Here is a 25,425-nt window from a genome sequence, read left to right as displayed (position 1 = left end):
TTCATTACATGAACCATAGATGTAAGCAAAACCTTAGAAACTAACATATCCTGACTTAGAAAACTTTCCTACAGTCTAGTAGCTTCTGATATTCAGTGGGAACTGATATTGTTCATCATGATTTATTGTGACAATAGAAACAAAGCACAAAGACCTTTAACAAACAACAAGAATCAGGTTACAGGCCATGAAAAAGCAAAGTTGAACCAATTCTTAGACAAGCAACAGAAGTCACCACAATCCCTAAAACAAGAAAACATAAGAAAAGATAATTTAAAATGTCATGTCATCTCTTATGACCACATTTGAAAGAAAAAGTTCATTTCAGCTTGTGAATTAATTTATGTGAAAATATTTAATTAAATAAACAAAAATGGGAAAAATTAATTTTTGGTTGCTATAATTTTTGTGAAGTATACTATTTCTGACAGAGTGTTAAGCAGTTTATAGACATTCAGTTCACTTCAGTTCAGTTCAGTCACTCAGTCGTGTCCAACTCTTTGCAACCCCATGAATCACAGCACGCCAGCCCTCCCTGTCCATCACCAGCTCCCCGAGTTCACTCAAACTCATATCCATCGAGTCGGTGATGCCATCCATCCATCCATCTCATTCTCTGTCGTCCCCTTCTCCTCCCGCCCCCAATCCCTCCCAGCATCAGAGTCTTTTCCAGTGAGTCAACTCGTCGCATGAGGTGGCCAAAGTATTGCAGTTTCAGCTTCAGCATCAGTCCTTCCACAATGAACACCCAGGATTGATCTCCCCTAGAATGGACTGGTTAGATCTCTTTGCAGTCCAAGGGACTCTCAAGAGTCTTCTCCAGCACCACAGTTCAAAAGCATCAATTCTTCGGCGATCAGCTTTCTTCACAGTCCAACTCTCACATCCATACATGACCACCGGAAAAACAATAGCCTTGACTAGACGGACCTTGGTTGGCAAAGTAATGTCTCTGCTTTTTAATATGCTATCTAGGTTGGTCAAAACTTTCCTTCCAAGGAGTAAGCGTCTTCTAATTTCATGCCTGCAATCAGCATCTGCAGTGATTTTGGAGCCCAGAAAAACAAAGTCTGACACTGTTTCCACTGTTTCCCCATCTATTTCCCATGAAGTGATGGGACCAGATGCCATGATCTTCGTTTTCTGAATGTTGAGCGTCAAGCCAACCTTTTCACTCTCCTCTTTCACTTTCATCAAGAGGCTTTTGAGTTCCTCTTCACTTTCTGCCATAAAGAAGGGTGGTGTCATCGCATATCTGAGGTTATTGATATTTCTCCCAGCAATCTTGATTCCAGCTTGTGCTTCTTTCAGCCCAGCGTTCCTCATGATGTACTCTGCATATAAGTAAATAAACAGGGTGACAATATACAACCTTGACACACTCCTTTTCCTATTTGGAACCAGTCTGTTGTTCCATGACATTATTTACTAGTAAATAGTTACATTAAATCCTTTTTTAAAACTCAAATCAAACAGCATTTGAATTTCAAAAAGATTTTCAGATAACTATGACTTTGAGAAGAGTAATTGCCAAAATCTTCTAGCTAATAAATGACAAAGTTGGGATTCATAATGGAAATTTGACTCAAAAGCTCACACTCCCAAGAACTAAACACAATTGTATAGCATCAAATCATGTTTAGTTCATATTTTCACTACACAAAATTCAACTAAATTTAAATATTTATAGTATATACATAATTGATCATACAACTTTTATAATGACTGCATAAATTGGGTCTTAGCCAAGATATGAAAAAATATCCTCTACATTGAATTTGATAATTTTTTAACAGCTTTATTAAAGTGTACATATGCAACATAAAATGCACATGTTGTGAGGAAATAAATTGTAAGTGAATTAGTATTCTTTTATTCTAGTAAATTTTTAGTAATTATGCAACCATATCATTATACAGATTCAGTTCCAAAGTTGCAAGTTTATAAAGTATGTTTATAAATAAAGTTGTGCATATGCAATCATGTTCAAATTGTAAATATTTATGTTGTCTCCACATAAAGTTTCTTTCTGCTGATCTCCAGTTAATTTTCACTTCCATCCATATCTCCAGGCAGCTTGTGATCTATATTCTGTCTGATATATTTGCCATTTTAGAAATTTTCATTAGAGTCATAAAATGTTCAAACTTCTATGTCTGGCTCCTTACACTAATGAAAGATTTTGTGTTTCATTCCTGTTGTAGCATGTGTTAGAAATATTATTTTCTATTACTGAATAGCATTTGCTTATATGAATATACCATTTTTATTTATTGATTGGTAGACATTTGGATTATTATATTTTTTGCTTATTATGAATATTATTGGTATGTATATTTGTGCAACAGTCTCATGTTCATATTTTTATTTTTCTTGGATTGATATTTTGAAGCAGAATTGCTAGGGTGATTGGAGAGTCTTATGTTAAATCTTTTATGAAAATACCAATAAAAGTTTTCCAAATATTCTTTTTTTTAAATTTATTTATTTTAATTGGAGGCTAATTACATTACATTATTGTATTGGTTTTTCCATACATTGACATGAATCTGCCCCGGGTGTACATGTATTCCCCATCTTGAACCCCCCTACCACCTCCCTCCCCATCCCATCCCTCTGGCTCATCCCAGTACACCAGCCCCGAGCATTATTCTAATAGACATATGAGTGTTTCAGAGTCTTTGCACTTGATATTGACAGTCATTTTGATTAAAGTCTTTCTAGTGTATTCGTAGTGAAATGGTGCTGTGGTCTTAATTTGCTTTTCCTTAGTGTCTGATGATTTTGAGTTTGATATTGCTAATAAATAGGCGGCTGATTTGCTAGTTATTGGTTTTACCAACCAGTACTGTGACTTCACATTATCTACAACTTTATTGTTTCCAAGAAAAGCCACTGAGATCATATTTGCTTTGAAACTCATCTCTAGAAATGGATTTTTTTCAAGCTCTGCATCATATTAAATTAGCCCATATTTAGCAGCAAAGCTGTAGATCCTCATGACACCTCCAGAATGACATTTCTAGATGATTAGCCAATAGATTTTATTTATTCAAGCTGCAATTTTATTTATTGCAGCCATATTTATAATTGATAGTGAAACAACCATTTATCCTTTAATAGGTGAATACATAAACAAATTGTAATACATCCATACCATGGAATACTATTCAGAAATAAAGGGGATTGAGGTATCAAGGTACAAGCAGAGATGGGACATTTGTTCAAATATAGATTCATTTATAAATTTAATTAATGAAATAAAACAGGCATTGTATATTCATAGAATATTTCATATCTCCAATATACTGTTTCTGCCTATATGATTGCTATCCTGTTCATTACCTATAGATTATAATCAAGCTGCTATTTTTTTTAATGTATTTATTTTAATTCAAGGCTAATTACTTTAAAATATTGTATCGGTTTTGCCATACATTGACATGAATCTACCCCGGGTGTACACGTGTTCCCCATCCTGAACCCCCTCCCACAACCCTCCCCATCCCATCCCTCTGGATCATCCCAGTGCTGCTATTTTTAAAATATTTAATGCCTCATTGAAAGGACTGATGCTGAAGCTGAAGCTCCAATACTTTGGCCACATGATGCAAAGAGCCGACTCAATGGAAAAGTCCTGGATTCTGGGAAAGATTGAAGGTGGGAGGAGAAGCAGACAACAGAGAATGAGATGGTGGGATGGCATCAACGACTCAATGGACATAAGTTTGAGCAAACACCGGGGGATGGTGAAGGACAGGGAAGCCTGGTGTGCTGCGATCCATGGGGTCACAAAAAGTTGGATATGACTGAGTGAACAACAGCACTTTAGATATTCTATGAAATTTTTAGCTGTAGATATGCAGTTCTTCAAAAATGAACTTGTCTTAATATATCTTCAGTCACCCTTCACCTCGCAATTGAGAACAGACTGTAATTTTTTTGATGATCTCACTTACATTATGCACTGAGGTAAACTCCTTTGGGAGAGAGATACTGACAAAAGCATGCAGTCATCTGCTACCCAAACTATTAAGAGGAGAAATTTGTGTGGCCTCTGCTCAGGTAGGTTAGAAGAATGCATTTCAAAATGGCAAGCTATGAGTCACAGATGTGGAATAGCATTGCTATAGTAGATCAAGATAAGATTTTAGAAATTACAGAGTATAATATTAATACAGGGGCTAGAGTAAAACAATTTGAAATACATTTTGTAACCTAAAGATGGTGCTTTATCTGTATTTGTATTAGTTTTGGTGAAGGTGTCAAAAACATCTAGTTTTTCAAGTAAACAGTTAAAGAACTAGAAGAAAGTGGAGAGATAACTTAGTCTGCTGCTGCTGCTGCTGCTAAGTTGCTTCAGTAGTGTCCGACTCTGTGTGACCCCATGGACGGCAACCCAGCAGGCTCCCCCATCCTGGGATTCTCCAGGCAAGAACACTGGAGTGGGTTGCCATTGCCTTTTCTGATAATCTAGTCTAGTGCCTTTTAAAATATATATTGTTGTTGTTAGTTGTTCACTCACTAAGTGGTGAGTGACTCTTCGCAACCGCATGGACTGCAGCATGCCAGGTCCCCCCTACCCTTCACTATCTCCTGGAGTTTGTGCAAATTCATGTCCACTGAGTTGGTGATGCTATCTAAACATCTCATCCTCTATCATCCTCTTCTCCTCCTGCCTTCAATCTTTCCCAGCATCAGCGCTTTTTCCAACAAGTCAGCTCTTTGCATCAGGTGGCCAAAATATCAGAGCTTTAGCTTCAGCATCTGTCCTTCCAATGAATAATCAGGGTTGATTTCCTTTAAGATTGACTGGTTCAACACATGAATAAATTGAACTCCAAAATGGCCAAGTGGGTTTCCCAAGCTCATGTAACTAATTAAAGACAGAACCAAGTCTAGAAGGTAAAGTTGAAGAAGCATGATGTATGCATATGTCTAGAATTTATAGGAATGATACATGTACTTAACTAGTTGCTCAGCACCTAAGCTTAACTAGAAGCTGAGTGCTGAAGGATTGATGCTTTTGAACTGTGGTGTTGGAGAAGATTCTTGTTGTCCCTTAGACTACAAGGAGACCCAACCAGTCCATCCTAAAGAAAATCAGTCCTGCATATTCATTGGAAGGACCGACGTTGAAGCTGAAACTCCAATACTTTGGCCACCTGATGTGAAGAGCTGACTCATTGGAAAAGACTCTGATTCTGGGAAAGATTGAAGGCAGGAGGAGAAGGGGATGACAGAGGATGAGATGGTTGGATGGCATCACCGACTCAATGGACATGGGTTTGAGTAAGCTCAGGGAGTTGGTGATGAACAGGGAAGCCTGAGGTGCTGCAGTCCATGTAGTGGCAAAAAGTTGGACACGACTGAGAGACTGAACTGAACTGAACTATCTAGTTGCTTTTTTGCATATTCTCTGCTTGAAACTTCCCTTGTCTTAAGTCTTTCTGTGTTAATTTTGACATGCTTATCCAGGGAAATCTTCCCTTAACTGTCCCCTCCTCAAGGTCTTCTAGTTTTCAGGCTTATTCTCATATATATTTCTGGTGTACAGCACTGAGCTCCATTAGGTTATTATACAGTAACTCACTATTCCGAATAAGCTTGATTGCTCTCTTCCTGTCTTTGCTTCCTGATATCTGAACTCTGACTTTTATTTGATGTCCCCTCAAAACACAGAAAGCTATTTAATCATATGGAGTCAGTAAAGATTTTTAATGCATTCAGATTGCAAATTAATGACTTATGTTGCTCTTATATATGTGTATATGTTTATTATTAAAAAATAAAAATTACAGTTTAGACTCTATGAGGAGATTTGAAAAAAGCAGGCATATGATTGACCACGTTGCAATCTATGTCAAAACTATGCTTTCTACTTTGGGAGGATTATATCAGATAAATGTCATCATTATATGCTTAAGGATAGCCACAAAAAAGAAAAATATAACTTAAGAATAAGGGGAAGAAATAGTTAAATACAATTAGCATGAAATGAATCTTAATTAACCCAGATAAGATTTAATTTCCCGTTACCCTGGTGGCTCAGTGGTAAAAGAATCTGCCTGCCAATGCAGGAGACCTGAGTTTGATTTATCCCTTGGTCAGGAAGCTCCTCTGGAGGAGGAAATGGCAATCTACTCCAGTATTCTTGACTGGGATATCCATGGACAGAAGAGTCTGGCAGGCTACAGTCCTTGGAGTCGCAAAGAGTTGGACACAACTGAGAGACTAACACTTTAAGTAACATTTAGAAGAGACTTCACTAAAAAACAATTTAAGAAAATAACAAAAGCACAGAGAGCAAGGCTGTCAAACATAAAGTATCAAAACTCTATCAAGGAAAGAGTTGTGGAAACATTTGGTTTTGTAAATGAAAGAGAAAATATAAATAGAGTATGTCTGAATTGATTTTACAACACAAATATGAAATACGTTAACTAAACTTGGGAAGCAACTTCAAAGAAGAGGTGATAATTAACCAGGCCTTAAAAGTAAATAGTTTTCCCTTTATATATTTTTCTTGTGGGGAAGTGTACTAAGAATGGCAAAGACAATGGAAGAGAAGCATGACAAGTCGTGTTTTTATTGACAAAGAGACCAGTGGGCTTCCCTGATTGGTTGGGAGAGTTGAATGGAATCAGAACAATAAGACTATTCAGGGACACAATTTTGAAAGGTCCCATATGTTTTAAAATAATTCACACCTTATTTTTGGTATACAGCAAAATGACATCTATTTATAAATGTCAAAGTTTTGTGCTTTGGAAGTGGAGAAATATGGCTGAAAGGAAGAGACCAGCAAAATAAAGAGCTTTTTTTGTGAACGGAGCTTTTTTTTTTCTTTTTTCTTTCTGATCTAGTCTACTGTCCTTTCTTTCAGACTCTAAGTAATATTTGGAAATTAATAATTCTCAACATATATTCTTGAATGAGGGAATGAGTGAACTGAAATAGGCTCCTAAAGAAGCAGCATTTAGACATGAAAAGCCCTGAAAGTGAAGTCGCTCAGTCGTATCCAACTCTTTGAGACCCCATGGACTGTAGCCCACCAGGCTCCTCGGTGCATGGGATTGTCCAGGCAAGAGTACTGGAGTGGGTTGCCATTTCCTTCTACAGGAGCTCTTCCCGACTCAGGGATCGAACCCAGGTCTCCCACATTTTAGGCAGACGCTTAACCATCTGAGCCACCAGGGAAGTCCTTTAGACATAACCAAGACAAATGTTAAGGATAAGGTTTCCACTGTCTTGGGTATAGATCAGAGTGGGAGGTGTAGCCTAGACCTGTTTATCGATAAGTTGCTTATCTGTGTTTGTGAAAATGGTGATGGCGGGGGGTGGGCTCGATTATAAGTTTTGATATTGTGCTTGTAATGGCCTCTATATAATGAAATAAATTTTTAGAATCTTGGCCTGTATAATTTGGACAAAATAAAATAGAACAGATTACAATTCAACACAATGGACCATGCAAGGTAAGTGATGCCAGGTAATCAGAGTATTAATCTAGATGTATTTATTAGCTCTACACCATCACATAAAAGGTATTTATTTCTGTGATTTGTAGTCAAAAAGTTTGAGTCTGAAAGCTAGTTGTCTAGAGAAGTGGCTTTGTCTGGGCAGTTCTATGAACAAAAACATTATTTTGTCTCTTTTTCTCTTAACTTTTTTTTTATCTACTCAAAAATTACATTTGTTTTTTAATTTAAAAAAAAATTTTTTGTTTTTTCCCCTTTATTTCTTTTTTTCCCCCTAGAGAAAAATATTTTTTATTATTTTTATTTTTGCTTTTTTTTAAAACTTATTTTAACTGGAGGCTAATTACTTTACATTATTGTATTGGTTGTGCCATACATCAACATGAATCTGCCCCGGGTGTACACGTGTTCCCCATCTTGAACTCCCCTCCCACCTCCCTCCTCATCCCATCCCTCTGGTTCATCCAAGTGCACCAGCCCCGAGCATCCTGTATCATGCATTGAACCTGGACTGGCGATTCGTTTCACACATGATAATATACATGTTTCAATGCCATTCACCCAAATCATCCCACCCTTGCCCTCTCCCACAGAGTCCCAAAGACTGTTCTATACATCTGTCTCTTTTGCTGTCTCGTATACAGGATTATCGTTATCATCTTTCTAAATTCCATATATATGTGTTAGTATACTGTATTTGTGTTTTTCTTTCTGGTTTACTTCACTCTGTATAATAGGCTCCAGTTTCATCCACCTCATTAGAACTTATTGCTGAGTAATACTCCATTGTGTATATGGACCACAGCTTTCTTATCCATTCGTCTGCAGATGGACATCTAGGCTGCTTCCATGTCCTGGCTATTGCAAACAGTGCTGCGATGAACATTGGAGTACATGTGTCTCTTTCAATTCTGGTTTCCTCAGTGTGTATGCCCAGGAGTGTGATTGCTGGGTCATATGGCCGTTCTATTTTTAGTTTTTTAAAGAATCTCCACACTGGAAAATACCATGGACAGAGGAGCCTGGTGGGCTCCAGTCCATGGGGTCGCTAAGAGTTGGACACGACTGAAGCGACTTAGCAGCAGCAGCAGCAGCACACTGTTCTCCACAGTGGTTGTACTAGTTTGCATTCCCATCAACAGTGTAAGAGGGTTCCCTTCTCTCCACACCCTCTACAGCATTTATTGCTCGTAGACTTTTGGATAGCAGCCATTCTGACTGGCGTGAAATGGTACCTCATTGTGGTTTTGATTTGCATTTCTTGGATTATGAGGGATGTTGAGCATCTTTTCATGTGTTTGTTAGCCATCTGTATGTCTTCTTTGGAGAAATGTCTGTTTAGGTCTTTGGCCCATTTTTTGATTGGGTCGTTTATTTTTCTGGAATTGAGCTTCAGGAGTTGCTTGTATATTTTTGAGATTAACTCTTTGTCAGTTGCTTCATTTGCTATTATTTTCTCCCATTCTGAAGGCTGTCTTTTTCCCTTGCTTATAGTTTCTTTTGCTGTGCAGAAGCTTTTAATTTTAATTAGATCCCATTTGTTTATTTTTGCTTTTATTTCCAATATTCTGGGAGGTGTGTCATGGAGGATCCTGCTGTGATTTATGTTGGAGAGTGTTTTGCCTATGTTCTCCTCTAGGAGTTTTATAGTTTCTGGTCTTACATTTAGATCTTTAATCCATTTTGAGTTTATTTTTGTGTATGGTTTTAGGGAGTGTTCTAGTTTCATTCTTTTACAAGTGGTTGACCAGTTTTCCCAGCACCACTTGTTAAAGAGATTGTCTTTTCTCCACTGAATAGTCTTGCCTCCCTTGTCAAAGATAAGGTGTCCATAGGCGCATGGATTTATCTCTGGGCTTTCTATTTTGTTCCATTGATCTATATTTCTGTCTTTATGCCAGTACCATACTGTCTTGATGACTGTGACTTTGTAGTAGAGCCTGAAGTCCGGCAGGTTGATTCCCCCAGTTCCATTCTTCTTTCTCAAGATTGCTTAGGCTATTCGAGGTTTTTTGTATTTCCATACAAATTGTGAAATTATTTGTGAAATAATATAATGGTGAAAAACACCATTGGTAGCTTGATAGGGATTGCATTGAACTTATAAATAACTTTGGGTAGTATATTCATTTTCACAGTATTTATTCTTCCAATCCACGAACATGGCATATTTCTCCATCTATTAGTGTCCTCTCTGATTTCTTTCACCAGTGTTTTATAGTTTTCTATACATAGGTATTTGTTTCTTTAGGTAGATATATTCCTAAGTATTTTATTCTTTTCATTGCAACGGTGAATGGAATTGCTTCCTTAATTTCCCTATTTTCTCATTATTAGTGTATAAGAATGCAAGGGATTTCTGTGTGTTGATTTTATATCCTGCAACTTTACTGTATTCATTGATTAGCTCTACTAATTTTCTGGTAGAGTCTTGAGAGTTTTCTGTGTAGAGGATCATGTCATCTGCAAACAATGAGAGTTTTACTTCTTCTTTTCCAGTTTGGATTCCTTTTATGTCTTTTTCTTCTCTGATTGCTATGGCCAAAACTTCCAGAACTATGTTGAAGAGTAGTGGTGAGAGTGGGCACCCTTGTCTTGTTCCTGACTTTAGGGGAAACACTTTCAATTTTTCACCATTGAGGATAATGTTTGCTGTGGGTTTGTCATATATAGCTTTTATTATGTTGAGGAACATTCCTTCTATTCCCGCCTTCTGGAGGGTTTTGATCATAAATGGATGTTGAATTTTGTCAAAGGCTTTCTCTGCATCTATTGAGATAATCATATGGTTTTTATTTTTCATTTTGTCAATGTGGTGCATTACATTGATTGATTTGTGGATATTGAAGAATCCTTGCATCCCTGGGATAAAGCCCACTTGGTCATGATGTATGATCTTTTTAATGTGTTGTTGGATTCTGATTGCTAGAATTCTATTAAGGATTTTTGCATCTATGTTCATCAGTGATATTGGCCTGTAGTTCTCTTTTTGTGTGGCATCTTTGTCAGGTTTTGGTATTAGGGTGATGGTGGTCTCACAGAATGAGTTTGGAAGTTTACCTTCCTCTGCAATTTTCTGGAAGAGTTTGAGTAGGATATGTGTTAGCTCTTCTCTAAATTTTTGGTAGAATTCAGCTGTGAAGCCGTCTGGACCTGGGCTTTTGTTTGCTGGAAGATTTCTGATTACAGTTTCAATTTCTGTGCTTGTGATGGGACTGTTAAGATTTTCTTTTTCTTCCTGGTTCAGTTTTGGAAAGTTGTACTTTTCTAAGAATTTGTCCATTTCTTCCAAGTTGTCCATTTTATTGGCATATAATGGCTGATAGTAGTCTCTTATGATCCTTTGTATTTCTGTGTTGTCTGTTGTGATCTCTCCCTTTTCATTTCTAATTTTATTGATTTGGCTTTTCTCCCTTTGTTTCTTGATGAGTCTGGCTAGTGGTTTGTCAATTTTATTTACCCTCTCAAGGAACCAGCTTTTGGCTTTGTTGATTTTTGCTATGGTCTCTTTTGTTTCTTTTGCATTTATTTCTGCCCTAATTTTTACGATTTCTTTCCTTCTACTAACCCTGGGGTTCTTCGTTTCTTCCTTTTCTAGTTGCTTTAGGTGTAGAGTTAGATTATTTAGTTGACTTTTTTCTTGTTTCTTGAGGTATGCCTCTATTGCTATGAACCTTCCCCTTAGCACTGCTTTTACAGTGTCCCACAGGTTTTGGGTTGTTGTGTTTGCATTTTCATTCATTTCTATGCATATTTTGATTTCATTTTTTATTTCTGCTATGATTTGTTGGTTATTCAGCAGCGTGTTGTTCAGCCTCCATATGTTGGAATTTTTAATAGTTTTTCTTCTGTAATTGAGATCTAGTCTTATTGCATTGTGGTCAGAAAAGATGCTTGGAATGATTTCATTTTTTTTTAATTTACCAAGGCTAGATTTAAGGCCCAGGATGTGATCTATCCTGGAGAAGGTTCTGTGTGCACTTGAGAAGGTGAAATTCATTGTTTTGGGGTGAAAAGTCCTATAGATATCGATTAGGTATAACCGGTCTATTGTATCATGTAACATTTGTATTTCCTTGTTAATTTTCTGTTTAGTTGATCTATCCACAGGTGTGAGTGGGGTATTAAAGTCTCCCACTATTATTGTGTTATTAATTTCCCCTTTCATACTTGTTAGCATTTGTCTTACATATTGCAGTACTCCTATGTTGGGTGCAAATATATTTATAATTGTTATATCTTCTTCTTGAATTGATCCTTTGATCATTATGTAGTGTCATTCTTTGTCTCTTTTCACAGCCTTTGTCTTAAAGTCTATTTTATCAGATATGAGTATTGCTACTCCTGCTTTCTTTTGGTCTCTATTTGCGTGGAAGATCTTTTTCCAGCCCTTCACTTTCAGTCTGTATGTGTCCCTCGTTTTGAGGTGGGTCTCTTGTAGACAACATATATGGGGGTCTTGTTTTTGTATCCATCCAGGCAGTCTTTGTCTTTTGGTTGGGGCGTTCAACCCATTTGCTGCTGCTGCTAAGTCACTTCAGTCGTGTCTGACTCTGTGTGACCCCATAGACGGAAGCCCACCAGGCTCCCCTGCCCCTGGGATTCTCCAGGCAAGAACACTGGAGTGGGTTGCCATTTCATTTAAGGTAATTATTGATAAGTATGATCCCGTTGCCATTTACTTTATTATTTTGGGTTTGAATTTATACACTCTTTCTGTGTTTCCTGTCTAGAGAATGTCCTTTAGCATTTGTTGGGGAGCTGGTTTGGTGATGCTGAATTCTCTCAGCTTTTGCTTGTCTGTAAAGCTTTTGATTTCTCCTTCATATTTGAATGAAATCCTTGCTAGGTACAGTAATCTGGGCTGAAGGTTATTTTCTTTCATCACTTTAAGTATGCTCTGCCATTCCCTCCTGGCCTGAAGAGTTTCTGTTGAAAGATCAGCTATTATCCTTATGGGGATCCCCTTGTGTGTTATTTGTTGCTTTTCCCTTGCTGCTTTTAATATTTGGTCTTTGTGTTTGATCTTTGTTAATTTGATTAATATATGTCTTGGGGTATTTTGCCTTGGGTTTATCCTGTTTGGGACTCTCTGGGATTATTGGACTTGGGTGAGTATTTCCTTCCCCATTTTAGGGTAATTTTCAACTATTATCTCCTCAAGTATTTTCTCATGGTCTTTCTTCTTGTCTTCTTCTTCTGGGACTCCTATGATTTGGATGTTGGGGCATTTACTATTGTCCCAGAGGTCTCTGAGATTGTCCTCACTTCTTTTAATTCGTTTTTCTTTTTTCCTCTCTGTTTCATTTAAGTCTACCCTTCTGTCTTCTAACTCACTTATTCTATCTTCTGCCTCTGTTATTCTACTGTTGGTTCCCTCCAGAGTGTTTTAAATCTCATCTATTGCATTATTTATTGTATATTGACTCTTTTTTATTTCTTTAGATCCTTGTTAAACCTTTCTTGCATCTTCTCAATCCTTGTCTCCAGGTTGTTTATCTGTAACTCCAATTTGTTTTCAAGATTTTGGGTCAATTTCACTATCAACATTCAGAATTCTTTATCAGGTAGGTTCCCTGTCTCATCCTCTTTGGTTTGGGTTGGTGGGCATTTATCCTGTTCCTTTATTTGGTGGGTATTTCTCTGTCTCTTCATCTTGCTTATATTGCTGTGTTTGGGGTGGCCTTTCCATCTTCTGGCAGTTTGTGGTGTTCTCTTTATTGTGGAGTTTCCTCGCTGTGGGTGAGGCTGGACAGGTGGCTTGTCAAGGTTCCCTGGTTAGGGAAGCTTGTGTCAGTGTTCTGGTGGGGGGAGCTGGATTTCTTCTCTCTGGAGTGCAGTGAAGTTTCCCATAATGAGTTATGAGATGTCAATGGGTTTGGAGTGACTTTGGACAGCCTGTATATTGAAGTTCAAGGCTATGTTCCTGTGTTGCTGGAGAATTTGCGTGGTATGTCTTGCTCTGGAACTTGTGGACCCTTGGGTGGTGCTTGGTTTCAGTGTAGGTACGGAGGCATTTTATGAGTTCCTATCAATTAACGTTTCCTGGAGTCAGGAGTTCTCTGGTGTTCTCAGGATTCGGGCTTAAGCCTCTTGCCTCTGGTTTTCGGTCTTATTCTTGGAGTAGCCTCTAGACTTCTCCATCTGTCACTTCCAAGGCAGTTCCCTCTGTTTTAGCTTCTGTTTGCTGGTCTCTTCAGTGTCTAATTTCTGCCCTGACACTAGGGGGTGGTGGTGGACCCTTTTTAAGGCTCACTTGTTCAGTCCTGTTCTGGGAAGGGAGGAACGCTGCAGACAAATATCTCTGGCATCTGTGGGAAGTGCTCGCAGTGTCTTGGCCACACTGGGTTTGCCCCTGCTCACAGCGTGTGTGCTGTCCCAGTCTACACTGCACAGGCTCTAGGTTGCTCTGCTGGGAACTGTCTGAGGCTGGCGCTGGGTTGCATGCACATCCCAGGTCTAAGCTGCTCAGGTTCAGGTACTTGGGTACTCCACAAAGGCACAGACTTGGTTGGGCCTGCGTTTTGTGCCTTCCCCGATCTGAGCAGCTCAGGTGACCAGGTGTTTGGCGAGCACGGTCGCTACGACTTATCACCTCCCTGGTCCCTCCCGCTCAGTTTTCTGGGTATACAACTGGCACACCTTCTCAGGCGGATGTCGACCGGCCAGAAACCCAAGAAGTCTTGCTTAGCAAGGAAGCCTGCCTGCAGTTTGGTATCAGATGCCTCTCTGGGGCCGCGATTGCCCCCTTCCAACTCTGGCTGCCCTCTTCTGCCTGCCTCGGTGGTGGATGGGCCGTCCACAGCCGGCTAGCTCTGCTCGTTCCTTTGTTCTGTGAGCAGGGCTGGCGGTGTCTTGGGTTAGGGCTTTTCGCAGGATAGCTATCCCACAGTCTGCTTTGCTATCTCCAGTTACCTCCCTCAGATGGCCCTCGCGGCATTCAGGCCCAGTCCTCTCTCTAAGCAATGCCGCCGGCTCCTCCCTGCCCAGTCCCCACTTGCTAATGGCGGATGCGGGCGTCTGCACTGCTTCTCTGCTAGGAGTTACCATTGGGCTCGTGATCTGTGGGGTTTAATTATTTATTTCTTTTTCCTCCCTGTTATGTGGCCCTCTGAGATTCCAAGGCTCGCCACAGACTCACCAGTGAGAAAACTTCTCTCTTTTTTAAACCTCCCTTCCCGGGAAGGAGCTCCATCCCTGCCTCTTTTGTCTATTTATCTTTTATGTTTTTTTCTACCTCCTTTCGAAGACAATGGGCTGCTTTTCTGGGTGCCTGATGTCCTCTGCCAGCATTCAGAAGTTGTTTTGTGAACTTCTCAAAATGCTCTTTGATGAATTTGTGGAGGAGAGAGTGGTCTCCAGTCCTATTCTTCCTCCATCTTGTTCCCTCTCTCCATTTATTTTTTAAAATGCAAATTATTTTATTTTGATCATGTAAATTCTTACTTTAGAGATAAAAATGTGCAATATTATAACAAAAAATCTAGAAATAATTTGCTCCTTACAATAAAACTAATAAGATACAGTGATAGCATAATAATTCGGTGTGGACTCAAATCAGAAACTCACAGATTTGAAACACAACTAATCACATTCAGACCAGCCTGCTGACTTTGTTTGGGATACTTGTTTTGATCTCTTATTCCTCATATGCAGAGTGAGCATAATGACATGATTTTAGGTTTAAAGTTTTGGTAAAACAAATGAAGCAAATAAACTCGTCATTGTCGCTTCCATACTTACCTATTTTCAGTATTTGCATTATTAACATAACAAAGAAGATAGTCTGTAATTGATAGTGACCTTCTAGTGATAAATTATTAAAGGAAAACAGAAAATTCAGAACTATGTTTCTGCCTACCTTGGAATAATATGGAGTTCTGTCTGCACAGGTACAATGGCAGATACATCAAAGACAAGTACCACTGCAGAATATTTCCTTTATGCTATTAATGCTAACAGTTTCTAAAAAAAAAAAAAAAAAACCAATAGCTATGGATTTCCAGTGGTTAAAACTTTGCCTTTCAATGCAGGGGTAAGGGTTCCCAGATGGCACTAGTGGTAAGGAATCTGCCTGCCAATGCAGGAGACTCAAGAGAAGCGGGTTCTGTCCCTGGGTTGGGAAGATCCCCTGGAGGAGGAAATAGCAATCCTCTCCAGTATTCTTGCTGGGAGAATCACATGGATAGAGGAGACTGGCAGGCTACATAACCACTGGATCACAAAGATTCGGACATGACTGAGGGTCTGAGCAATAACTGGATAAAATAAAATTTAGGTAAGATACCACTTGACTCGAGGTGAAAAAAAAATAAAATTTAAAAAACATAAAGCAGAAGCAATACTGTAATGAATTCACCAAAGACTTTAAAGAATGGCTGAACATTTTAATAAGTCAGATGAAAGTTGCAAATAGCTTAATGTTCAGGAACTTTCAACAGAAACCAGACTGTTCCACAGCTCCCTTCTTTGTATCAGCAATGAATCTGGGAGGAGAGCTATGCCTTTCCCACATTTATCTGTTTCTACTCTCCATCCCATTCCCAGAATCCTTGTATGCTAACTATATACTAACATTAAATCTCCTTACAAGATATCAAAGCATAAGAATACCACTTATATAACGGCAACTTGAATTTAACTCTTTTTTTCTACTTCCTCATGCAGACGTCTGGAAGAGATATGGCACAGATCAACTGCACTCAGGTAAAGGAGTTTATTCTCGTGGGCCTCACAGATCGTCAGGAGTTGAAGATGCCCCTCTTTGTCCTGTTCTTATCCATCTACCTCTTCACACTAGCAGGCAACCTGGGTCTGATCCTAGTCATCAGAACAGATTCAAGGCTCCACACACCAATGTACTTCTTCCTCAGTAACCTGGCCTTTGTTGATTTCTGTTATGCTTCTGTCGTTACACCCAAAATGCTTGGAAATTTCTTGCATAAGCAAAATGTTATCTCTTTCAACTCATGTGCTGCCCAGTTGGGCTGTTTCCTCACCTTCATGGTATCTGAGTGCTTGCTGCTGGCTTCCATGGCCTACGATCGATACGTGGCCATTTGTAACCCTCTCCTCTATACAGCTTCCATGTCCCGAGGAACCTGTATTCAGCTCGTAGCTGTCCCCTATAGCTATGGCTTTTTGATGGCACTGTTTCACACCATCTTCACTTTTCGTCTCTCCTATTGCCACTCGAATACCATCAACCATTTCTACTGCGATGACATGCCTCTTCTCAGGCTCACTTGCTCAGATACACGTTCCAAACAGCTATGGATTTTGGGCTGTGCTGGTGTTACTTTCATCTCCTCTGTTCTGATTGTCTTTATCTCCTATGTGTTTATTATTTCTACCATCCTGAGAATGCGCTCCGCTGAGGGTAGGCGCAGAGGCTTCTCCACATGTAGCTCCCACATGCTCGCAGTCACCATATTCTACGGGACCCTCATCTTTATGTACTTACAGCCAAGTTCTCAGCATTCTCTTGACACAGATAAGATGGCCTCTGTCTTCTATACAGTGATCATACCTATGTTGAACCCTTTAATCTACAGCCTCAGAAATAAGGATGTAAAAAATGCCCTGAAAAAAGTCATCACCGGTAGAAACCAGGCTTCTATGTTCACAACATTTAAAAAATGATTCGAATAAATGAAAGTGGACATTCTCTCATGGTACATTTTTTTTTTTAAGTTGAGTATGAAAAGCTAGTCAAATGATGACCTTATTTGGTGTTCAATAAAGATTTCTTTAAACTAAAGTAAATTCATTCTCTGAATTCTTTGTAATCAAATTTGACTTAGAATCATAATTTATATATAGAAAGTATCATAGGAACTTACATGCCATTTATCAAATTTTATATATGCATATATGTATATACTTACACATAAAAGTATATATATTTACAAAAATTCATTTCATCTGATATCAACATAACTAGATATAGGCCAAAGGTAGACAAAACTGAGTTCCCTTTAATACCCAGTTTAAAATTATAAAAATGCTTTAATAATGTATCTCAGAGTGCATTTGTAATATATTCCAAATTAAATTCCAAGAGACAACTGTAAATCAGTGATTTCAATCTGAATTGATTTTCCCCCCAGGGGCTATTTCACAATGTCTGGAAACATTATTGATTTTCACCATACAAGGTGGTGAAAACGAGTAGCCTTGCTATGTAGACAATCAAGGGTGTGGATGTGTTAGTTGCTCAGTCGTGTCTGACTCTTTGTGACCCCATGGACCGTAACCTGCCAGGCTTCTCCATCCATGGAATTCTCCAGGCAAGAATATTGGAATGGATTGCCATCTCCTTCCCCAAGGGTTTTGGATGCTGTTATATAAACTGTAGTGGACATGAAGAATTCATCACACACAAACAATTATACAGTCCTAAACACTAAGTTTCAATGCTGAGAAAGTCTGCTCTCAACAATTGTTTCCTAAGAATTGCAGACTTCATCCTGGTCAGACTGGTGAATGGTGTTACTAAAGCTTCCTATGTTCTTGGCCACTCAGTCATGTCCGATTCCCTGTGGCACCATGGTTTGTAGCCCACCATGCTCCTCTGTCCATGGATTTTTCCAGGCAAGAATACTGGGGCGGGTTACCATTTCCCCCTCCTGTGTCTCCTGCCTTAGTGGGAACTGAACTGAACCACTTGAAAAGTCTCCTATAGACTTGCTGATTTCCCCTTATATTTTTTCTTCATCAAGTGCCATTAAATTCCCAGTCGAATTATGCTTTTCTGTTCACATCTGTCACTTTCTATTTCATAAATCTTGAGGTTACTGTGTCACTTGTTCATGAATTTATAATTGCTAAATGTACTGTGTTTTACTGTTATTATTATTAAAAACCTGTCTTTGTTTACTGTAGTCCTATATTTCTATGACTTTAATATGAAACTTCAGCTCTCTGATAGTTACTATTTGCATGGAATCATTTTTATCATTTTACTTTAAAAATATATTTATTATTTTATTTTTGGCTGCACTGGGTCTTCGTTGCTATGAGCTGGTGTTCTCTAGCTGCGGTGAGTGTCGCTACTCTCCAGCCACGGTATCCAGGCTTCTCACTGTGGTGACTTTTGTCACAGAGTTCTGGCTCTTGAGCGTGGTCTCAGTAGCTAAAGTGCACAGAAATAGTTGCCTTGAGGCATATGGAATCTTCCTGGACCGGCAATTGAACCCATGTCCCCTGCATTAGGAGCAGCAAAAACTGAGTGAAAATTGTGTCTCTTTTAGACAGTTGGATGTTGCCTTTTTAAGTAACTAAATATATATGCCTTTTGATTGGTGTAATTAGTACCTTTCTACTCAATGACATCTGGAGGGCTTGTTAGAACACGTATTGCTGGATCAAACTTCCAGAGTTTATGAGTCAGTAGGTCCGATACAGAGCAAAAAAAAAAAAGCATTTTCAACAGCTACTTATAGTTTCCAAGTGTTGAATGAGGTTACTGAGAGGATGTGAACTTTGGTTGACTCTTGAACTGAACCTGGACAATCAGAGGGTCCTCACTATCAATCCCTGCCTCCATGCCTTTGGAGGACACTTTTCTGCCTGTCGCTTTCATGGCGGGAACCATTGTCAAGGATGCAGCCTGGAGAGCCTAAGGTGTTGAAACCATCTGGATGGTTTGCATGAGTGAAATCTTAAGTCTTCTATATGAACTTTTAGGAGTCCAGGGGGCCTTTGCAGAGATTTACTCATTTTACAGCCACCCAAGCCAAGACTCAGGTATATTCCCTTGCTATTTAAAATCGCCAATGACCAATGTGGGTTGATCTGCTTCTTTCTTTTGTTTCTCCCTGCCCTCCATGTGTGCCCGTCTAGTTTGAGATTTCACCCAGGAAACTCTCATGTTTGCAAAACAATACCAAGTTGTCTTGATGTTGCTTGTCCAGGGCTCCACTTTGATAGCCATTGCCTCAGATGACCTCTTTACCATATCTGTGTTCAGCTTCTGGTGGCTTTTCTCTCTTAAGTGTAAGTGCCTACATATCTTTATTGGAGAACTGCATCAGGTTTCCTGAAGCTGTTATGCCTGAGGGCCAGGTAAGACAAAAGCAACTGGAAATTTACATCCCACAGGGAATAGCCCTTAGCAATGATTGATATAAGCACTGGAGTTCACAGGTGGCCCTTGGACATTGCAAGTTTGAACTGCACAGGTCTACCGACACATGAATAATTTTCCATTAGTAAATATTACAGTACTGCAAGGTCTCTGATTGTTTTAATCCAGTGATGGGGGAGGAATCATTGATACAGCAGGCCAATGCTAAGTTATACACAGAATAATCCTACATTTATGGGTTATAGGTTGTTAAGGGTCAGCTGTATACATTCAAGCTCCTTTGCCCACTCAGATCAACTTGAGCTACCTCTCTCCAGAATTCTTGCATGGAATCTAACCAAAATCCCTATCATGGGGACTTTGATACTATATCCTTGCTTGGCTTACTTTCTTACCAGGTGCCACTTCCCATTCTCCAATAGCTATTCTTGGGAAAAATTCTTAACAAATCACATTTATACCAATCACTGATTCAGTGTCTCATTTTGGGGGAACCCAAATTAGGATGGTATTATAATTTTTTGCGATATATTATTTGTGTTATTTTCCAGAAAGAAAAGTCCTCTTGATAGTCATATGTTGAAACATTAAAATTGTTTAATATTCATCAACTTTTCTCAGCCTACTTAACATGAAGTACTTCTGGCGCCTCTTCTTATCACAGAAAGGGCTCAGAAGTTTAAAAACAAAACTTTGAAAAAGTAAAAGTGTGAAGAATTATTTAGGCTATGTTGTCAAACCTAGTTTTCTCTTAGCCATGAAATTCTGGGTCCTTTTTCTTCTGGGGCCTTCCCTGGTAGCTCAGATGGTAAAGAATTTGTCTGCAATACAAGAGACACAAGTTCAACCCCTGGGTCAGGAAGATCCCCTGGAGAAGGGAATGGCAACCCACTTTAGTATTCTTGTCTGGAGAATCCCATGGATAGAGGAGCTTGGTAGACTATAGTCAGTGGGGTTCAAAGAGTCAGACATGACTGAGCTACTTCATTTTCTTTCTTTTCTTCTGGAAAAAGAAAGCTAACCAAATGGATATAGGTATCAGGAGGAATAAATTTAACTCCTGATAGAACCATTAACTTTATTTCCTGTTTAAGATGTGAGCTTTCTCATTAGTAAATGATTGGGTTGTGTTAGATGCATGATTTTATTTTTTGTAGAATTATTTTGGTTAGAGTTTTTTTATGTTATTAATATCAATGTGTGCATGGGTGCTAAGTCGTGTCTGACTCTTTGTGACCCTGTGGACTGTAGCCCACCAAGTTCCTCTGTCCTTGGGATTCTTCAGGCAAGAATACTGGAGTGGGTTGCCATGCCCTCCTCCAGGAAATCTTCCCCACCCAGAGATCAAACCCACATCTCTACATCTTCTGCATTGGCAGGTGGGTTCTTTACCACTAACACCACCTGGGAAGCCCCGATAAACAATAATAACTAAAATTAGTCTGGTGGGGTGGGGTGGTAGAACCAAAGCTCTGACCAATTGTTCCTCTTAATACATTTTCCAGAGATCTTCCTTCTGGTCACTTAGAAACAACTTGGGTCATTGCCAGAAGACCAAGTTGCTTTCATAGCACTATCTGAAAGCTCTGAGACTAAATATGATTTATGGTCCCATGGTGCTTGGTAGTTCTTTGATTTTTAATCTTTTTATAAGCATCATAGGAATTCTATTTTGACAAGGGAAATCTCTCTTACCAGTCTTAATTCTGACCTGTTCCTAAATCTCCCCCAATCCTCACAATATTAATGTCCAGTTGTTCCAATTATAAACTTTCTTAAATGTAGTATCATGCATAAGGGTGTAAATTCTACCAGGACTTCACCAGCCTGAAAATGGAAAAACTTAAATTTGAAAAAGGAACTTATTATTATTTTTCTTGTTTGTTGGTTTTTGGCCAAATGGCTTGTGAGATTTTAGTTCCCTGGACAAAGATTGATCCCAGGTGTTCAGCAGTGAGAAGCCAGAGCCCTAACCACTGGACAACCAGGGAATATCCAAGAAAGCTTATCTCTTGAAAACTTTGAGATCTAGGTGATGAGCACTGCTTGGCAAACAGTTATGATTTTCAAACTGTTAAGTATAAATTTTCTTTAATAATGCTGTTAAGGAAAACATGAAATTGTGAAAATTACTGTGTGGTTCTGATTTTGAATGTGTTATTGAAATGAAGTTAATTTTATTGATGTGTTTGGAGATTCAAGGTTTCAATGATCATCATTTGTCATAATTTTTGTCATAATCTATTCCATAAAGTTTTTAAATAACTGTAGTAACACATTTGCTTTATTTACAGAAGCTCAGTTCCCAAGTTCTCACAGATCAGTCTCTTGTGACAACTCAGAAAGGAATGTGAGATAAATGAGTCCCAGTGGTACTTTCTCATGGAGATGGCATGAAATCTTTTTTCAGGTTTTCCCTGGCTTTCAAATGAAGATCTTAGGAGAGGGAAAAAAAAACTCACAAGTCTTCCAAACTCTCTCTATACAAGTGAAAATCCTATTGTTGAGGACCATTTTCCAGGGAACAGTTGCCAGGAACACTGTCTAAATTGCATGTTTATTTGTAAAGCTCCTGCCTCTACAGCATGCTTATCTCATTTGCAAGCTTATTTGTCAAGTTTCTCTCCAGCAGTGACAAACCTGGCCCCACTACTTAAAAGCCATTTAATTCCTTGTTCAGCTCCAATATACATGTACAGCCTTTCAGAATTAACTTGGATCACCATGAGAAACAGATTTATAAACCAGAATGCAAAATTTATATTCAGTTCCTTTTGCCTGTAATTTTACAATGTGTAATCAAATAACCATTTTCCAAAGTTACTCATGACAATAAATCTCCCATCTTGAGTGTGATTATGTCATACATTCATAATACAGTTAAATACATTTGTATGCAATTTTTCCTGGCATTATCTGACAATCTCACTAACTTTTCTGTTGATTTATATATATATATATAATTTAGTCTTTGCAATATGCAGTTCTATGAATTTACAATAATTACAGAGTTAAATAACAACCCCCTCCCTAGGTAACATGCAGAACAGTTCCTTCACCTTAAAAGTTCCCTTAATGTATCTCCTAGTCAAATACTCTTCCCTCCCCAAAACTTTGATCAACTGAACTGAACTCTTTCTCCTAAAGTTTAAGAAATGGAAAGATAAATGTTTCCCTGGGAATAGCCCTTGATGACATATATATATATGTATAAAACTAATGCTGACATGGCTTTATAAGAACTCAATCCTAACAAGTTGTGGTTAATAACTCCTCTTTATTGTCGCTTGAATTCAACTAATGTATTTGCATACAGGGATTTATACAGAAGATTTCTACTTCTTTAATTTTCCAACACCCCCATACCAAGTAGAAGTCAAGCGATTTTACAGTTAAACATAAATGAGTCCAGAACATTTTTTCAACTGCATTAGCCGTGTTTGTCATTAAAATAAAACACAGAATAATTAAGTAACTTACCAAGCAGAATTCGTGTTAATTCATATAGTCCTGATTGACGCTGACAAATCGTGATCATGTCAAGCTGTGAAATGCAAGGATTTGCTGCTTTTCCTGTTCACTGAGCCAAGTAGGTTAATGCATCGTGTACAGTGTTAGATACTAACACTGCCACTCCCCTGCAGCCATTATATTAAGGCCCATAGTTATCACTGGAAATTTATTTCGTAGAAAACTACATGGTAAAGTTTATATTCAAAATCACTATACAAAGCAGACAAATCCCTCACTGTGTCCTCACAAACCATATGCAGCATAATCTGGGTATCCATCATCAATCCAGAGCCCTTTGGGATGAAAACTTGTCCTTGCTTTGGGCCTCACAGTTTACAGCAAAATGTTTTACTGACCCTCTCATTTATGTCTTTTAGGTTCACTATGTGTAACTGAAGTTTTGTTTTTCACCTCCTATCCGAAACCTCTGGAAGATATAATTAAAGTATCTGGTGAAATCTCAGTTAATTGCTGGATGCCCTAAATTACGGAGAAGGCAACAGAAATTGCATTATATTGGAAAAAAAGATAATTCCATAGTTCCTTTCTCCCTCATCACCCACTCCCACAAACCCAACAAAAACTGTTTCAATGTAGAGAATTATTGTTTCCATAAACATGCTGTCTTTGTCCATTCAAGCTATCATAACAAAATACTATAAAAATGAGTGGTTTTTAACAATAGAAAGTTATTTTCTCATAATTTTGGGGGCCAATAAGTCCAAGATCAAGGTCCTGATCAATTTGGTTCTTTGTAGGAACTCTCTTGCTGGATTGTATGTGGCTGCTATCTAACTGTGCTCACCTCACATGATCTCTTCTGTGTGTGTATGTGTGTGTATCAGAGAGTGCGATGTTTGCGTGTGTTTATGTGTAAAGAGAGAGAAAACAAACCAGTGTCTCTCCTTATAAGGGCGCTGATTTATCATGAGGATCCCATTCTCATTTTCACTTCTAACCTTAACTACCTCCCCAAGGACCATCTGCAAATATCATCACATTGGGTTTAGGGCCTTGATCTATGAATTTGGGGAGGATACAATTCAGTTTACAGCAGACACACTGTTTCCAAGTGAATTTTAAAACCATCTTCCATCTGTACACCCTTGTTTTGGACACAGAAGAGCTAAGAAAGCTCTCTGGGAGAGTGCCCTTTAGACTAAGTCACCAAGGAATCCAAGTAATGATGGACAGAGACAACCTAAAGAGAAAATGAACACTTCATGAACATTTCAAAGAATAGGACAATGATGTTCAGAAACAGATTCTTGGAGGAGTTATATTTTTATTTCTTTGAAAGAGATGTAGTTAGAAGGTTCACAAGGTAATTTTTATCTTTCTTCCAAGGACAGATTTAAATCCTTTTGTTGAACAACAACAACCACATAACAATTAAAGCAACAAATAAATAAGAGTAATTCAAAAATTTGAAAATCTTAGGGCAATGATATCAAATGCAGAACTGTAGACCTGAAGTTCTTCAAAACAGAATAATAATGCTAACTGATCTCCAGCCGGCCTTGGGATCCCTTTGGGGTGTGGGCTCCAAGCTTTCTGATTATTTCACTTGCCTCCTACTCTAAGTAAGAAAGATCCCTTGGGATACCTCAGTGATAAAACCTTGCAGTTTGCTGCTGCCCAGACCTATTTGGAAAAGAAATAGGAACACAGTCTGCCCAGGTATAGTTTAGAAGAGTATATTTAAAAGTTGGGATACAAATGAACAGTTTTAAAATGAATTAGAATAGAATAAATTTTAGAATAAAATATTTTGGATGGCATTTTAAAAACAAGGGAAAGAATATTTCCTCTAATCTTATTTCAGTTATATAGACATGTGGTATTATATAAAATGAATTTTTAGTAGTTTGGGGTGAAAAAAATATTTGAAATCTCTGAGATAGAATCTATTCAAACATTTAGACGTTAGGCATTTAACTGATTAGATTGTAAACTATGTCAAGACTCTCCTTTCCATTTTAGCAAATCTAGTAATTTTACCCAGAATGAGAGATAAGCACATTAAATTAAATAATCATTGTGACTCTTAATATATTTGATACAAATAAAGGTATGAATTATGAACAGGGCAGAAATTGAAATAGCATGATAAAATTAATATTTAACTCATTATCACCAAGCATGTAGAAGGGGCTGTATTAAGAAATGAATAAAAAATTCATGACTCCCACCCATGGAGTAGATAGTCTATCAAAAGAAGAAATATAGAAACAGATGGAAATCATAAATTATATGTAAATAAATTATGTATAAAATGTTTCCAGAACATCAAAATGAAAACTGGGAAGTAACGGAGGAACTGGAATTTAAAGAAGTCTCTTC

The 25,425-nt window shown here is 38.3% G+C and overlaps 1 protein-coding gene across 1 annotated transcript; it reads left to right on the top strand.

The window, feature by feature from the left end:
- Positions 1 to 16,142: 16,142 nt before the first annotated feature.
- Positions 16,143 to 17,123, top strand: LOC148775747 (olfactory receptor 8U9-like). The gene has a single exon (XM_088843575.1). It carries the CDS (start codon positions 16,143 to 16,145, stop codon positions 17,121 to 17,123), a length of 981 nt encoding a protein of 326 aa, XP_088699701.1.
- Positions 17,124 to 25,425: the final 8,302 nt, after the last annotated feature.

This window comes from Moschus berezovskii, chromosome 14, assembly GCF_049115385.1.
Source record: "Moschus berezovskii isolate FMDL1 chromosome 14, NW_MosBer_1.0, whole genome shotgun sequence".
Classification (NCBI taxonomy): Eukaryota; Metazoa; Chordata; class Mammalia; order Artiodactyla; family Moschidae; genus Moschus; species Moschus berezovskii.
This window is presented reverse-complemented; position numbering and strand designations above follow the sequence as displayed.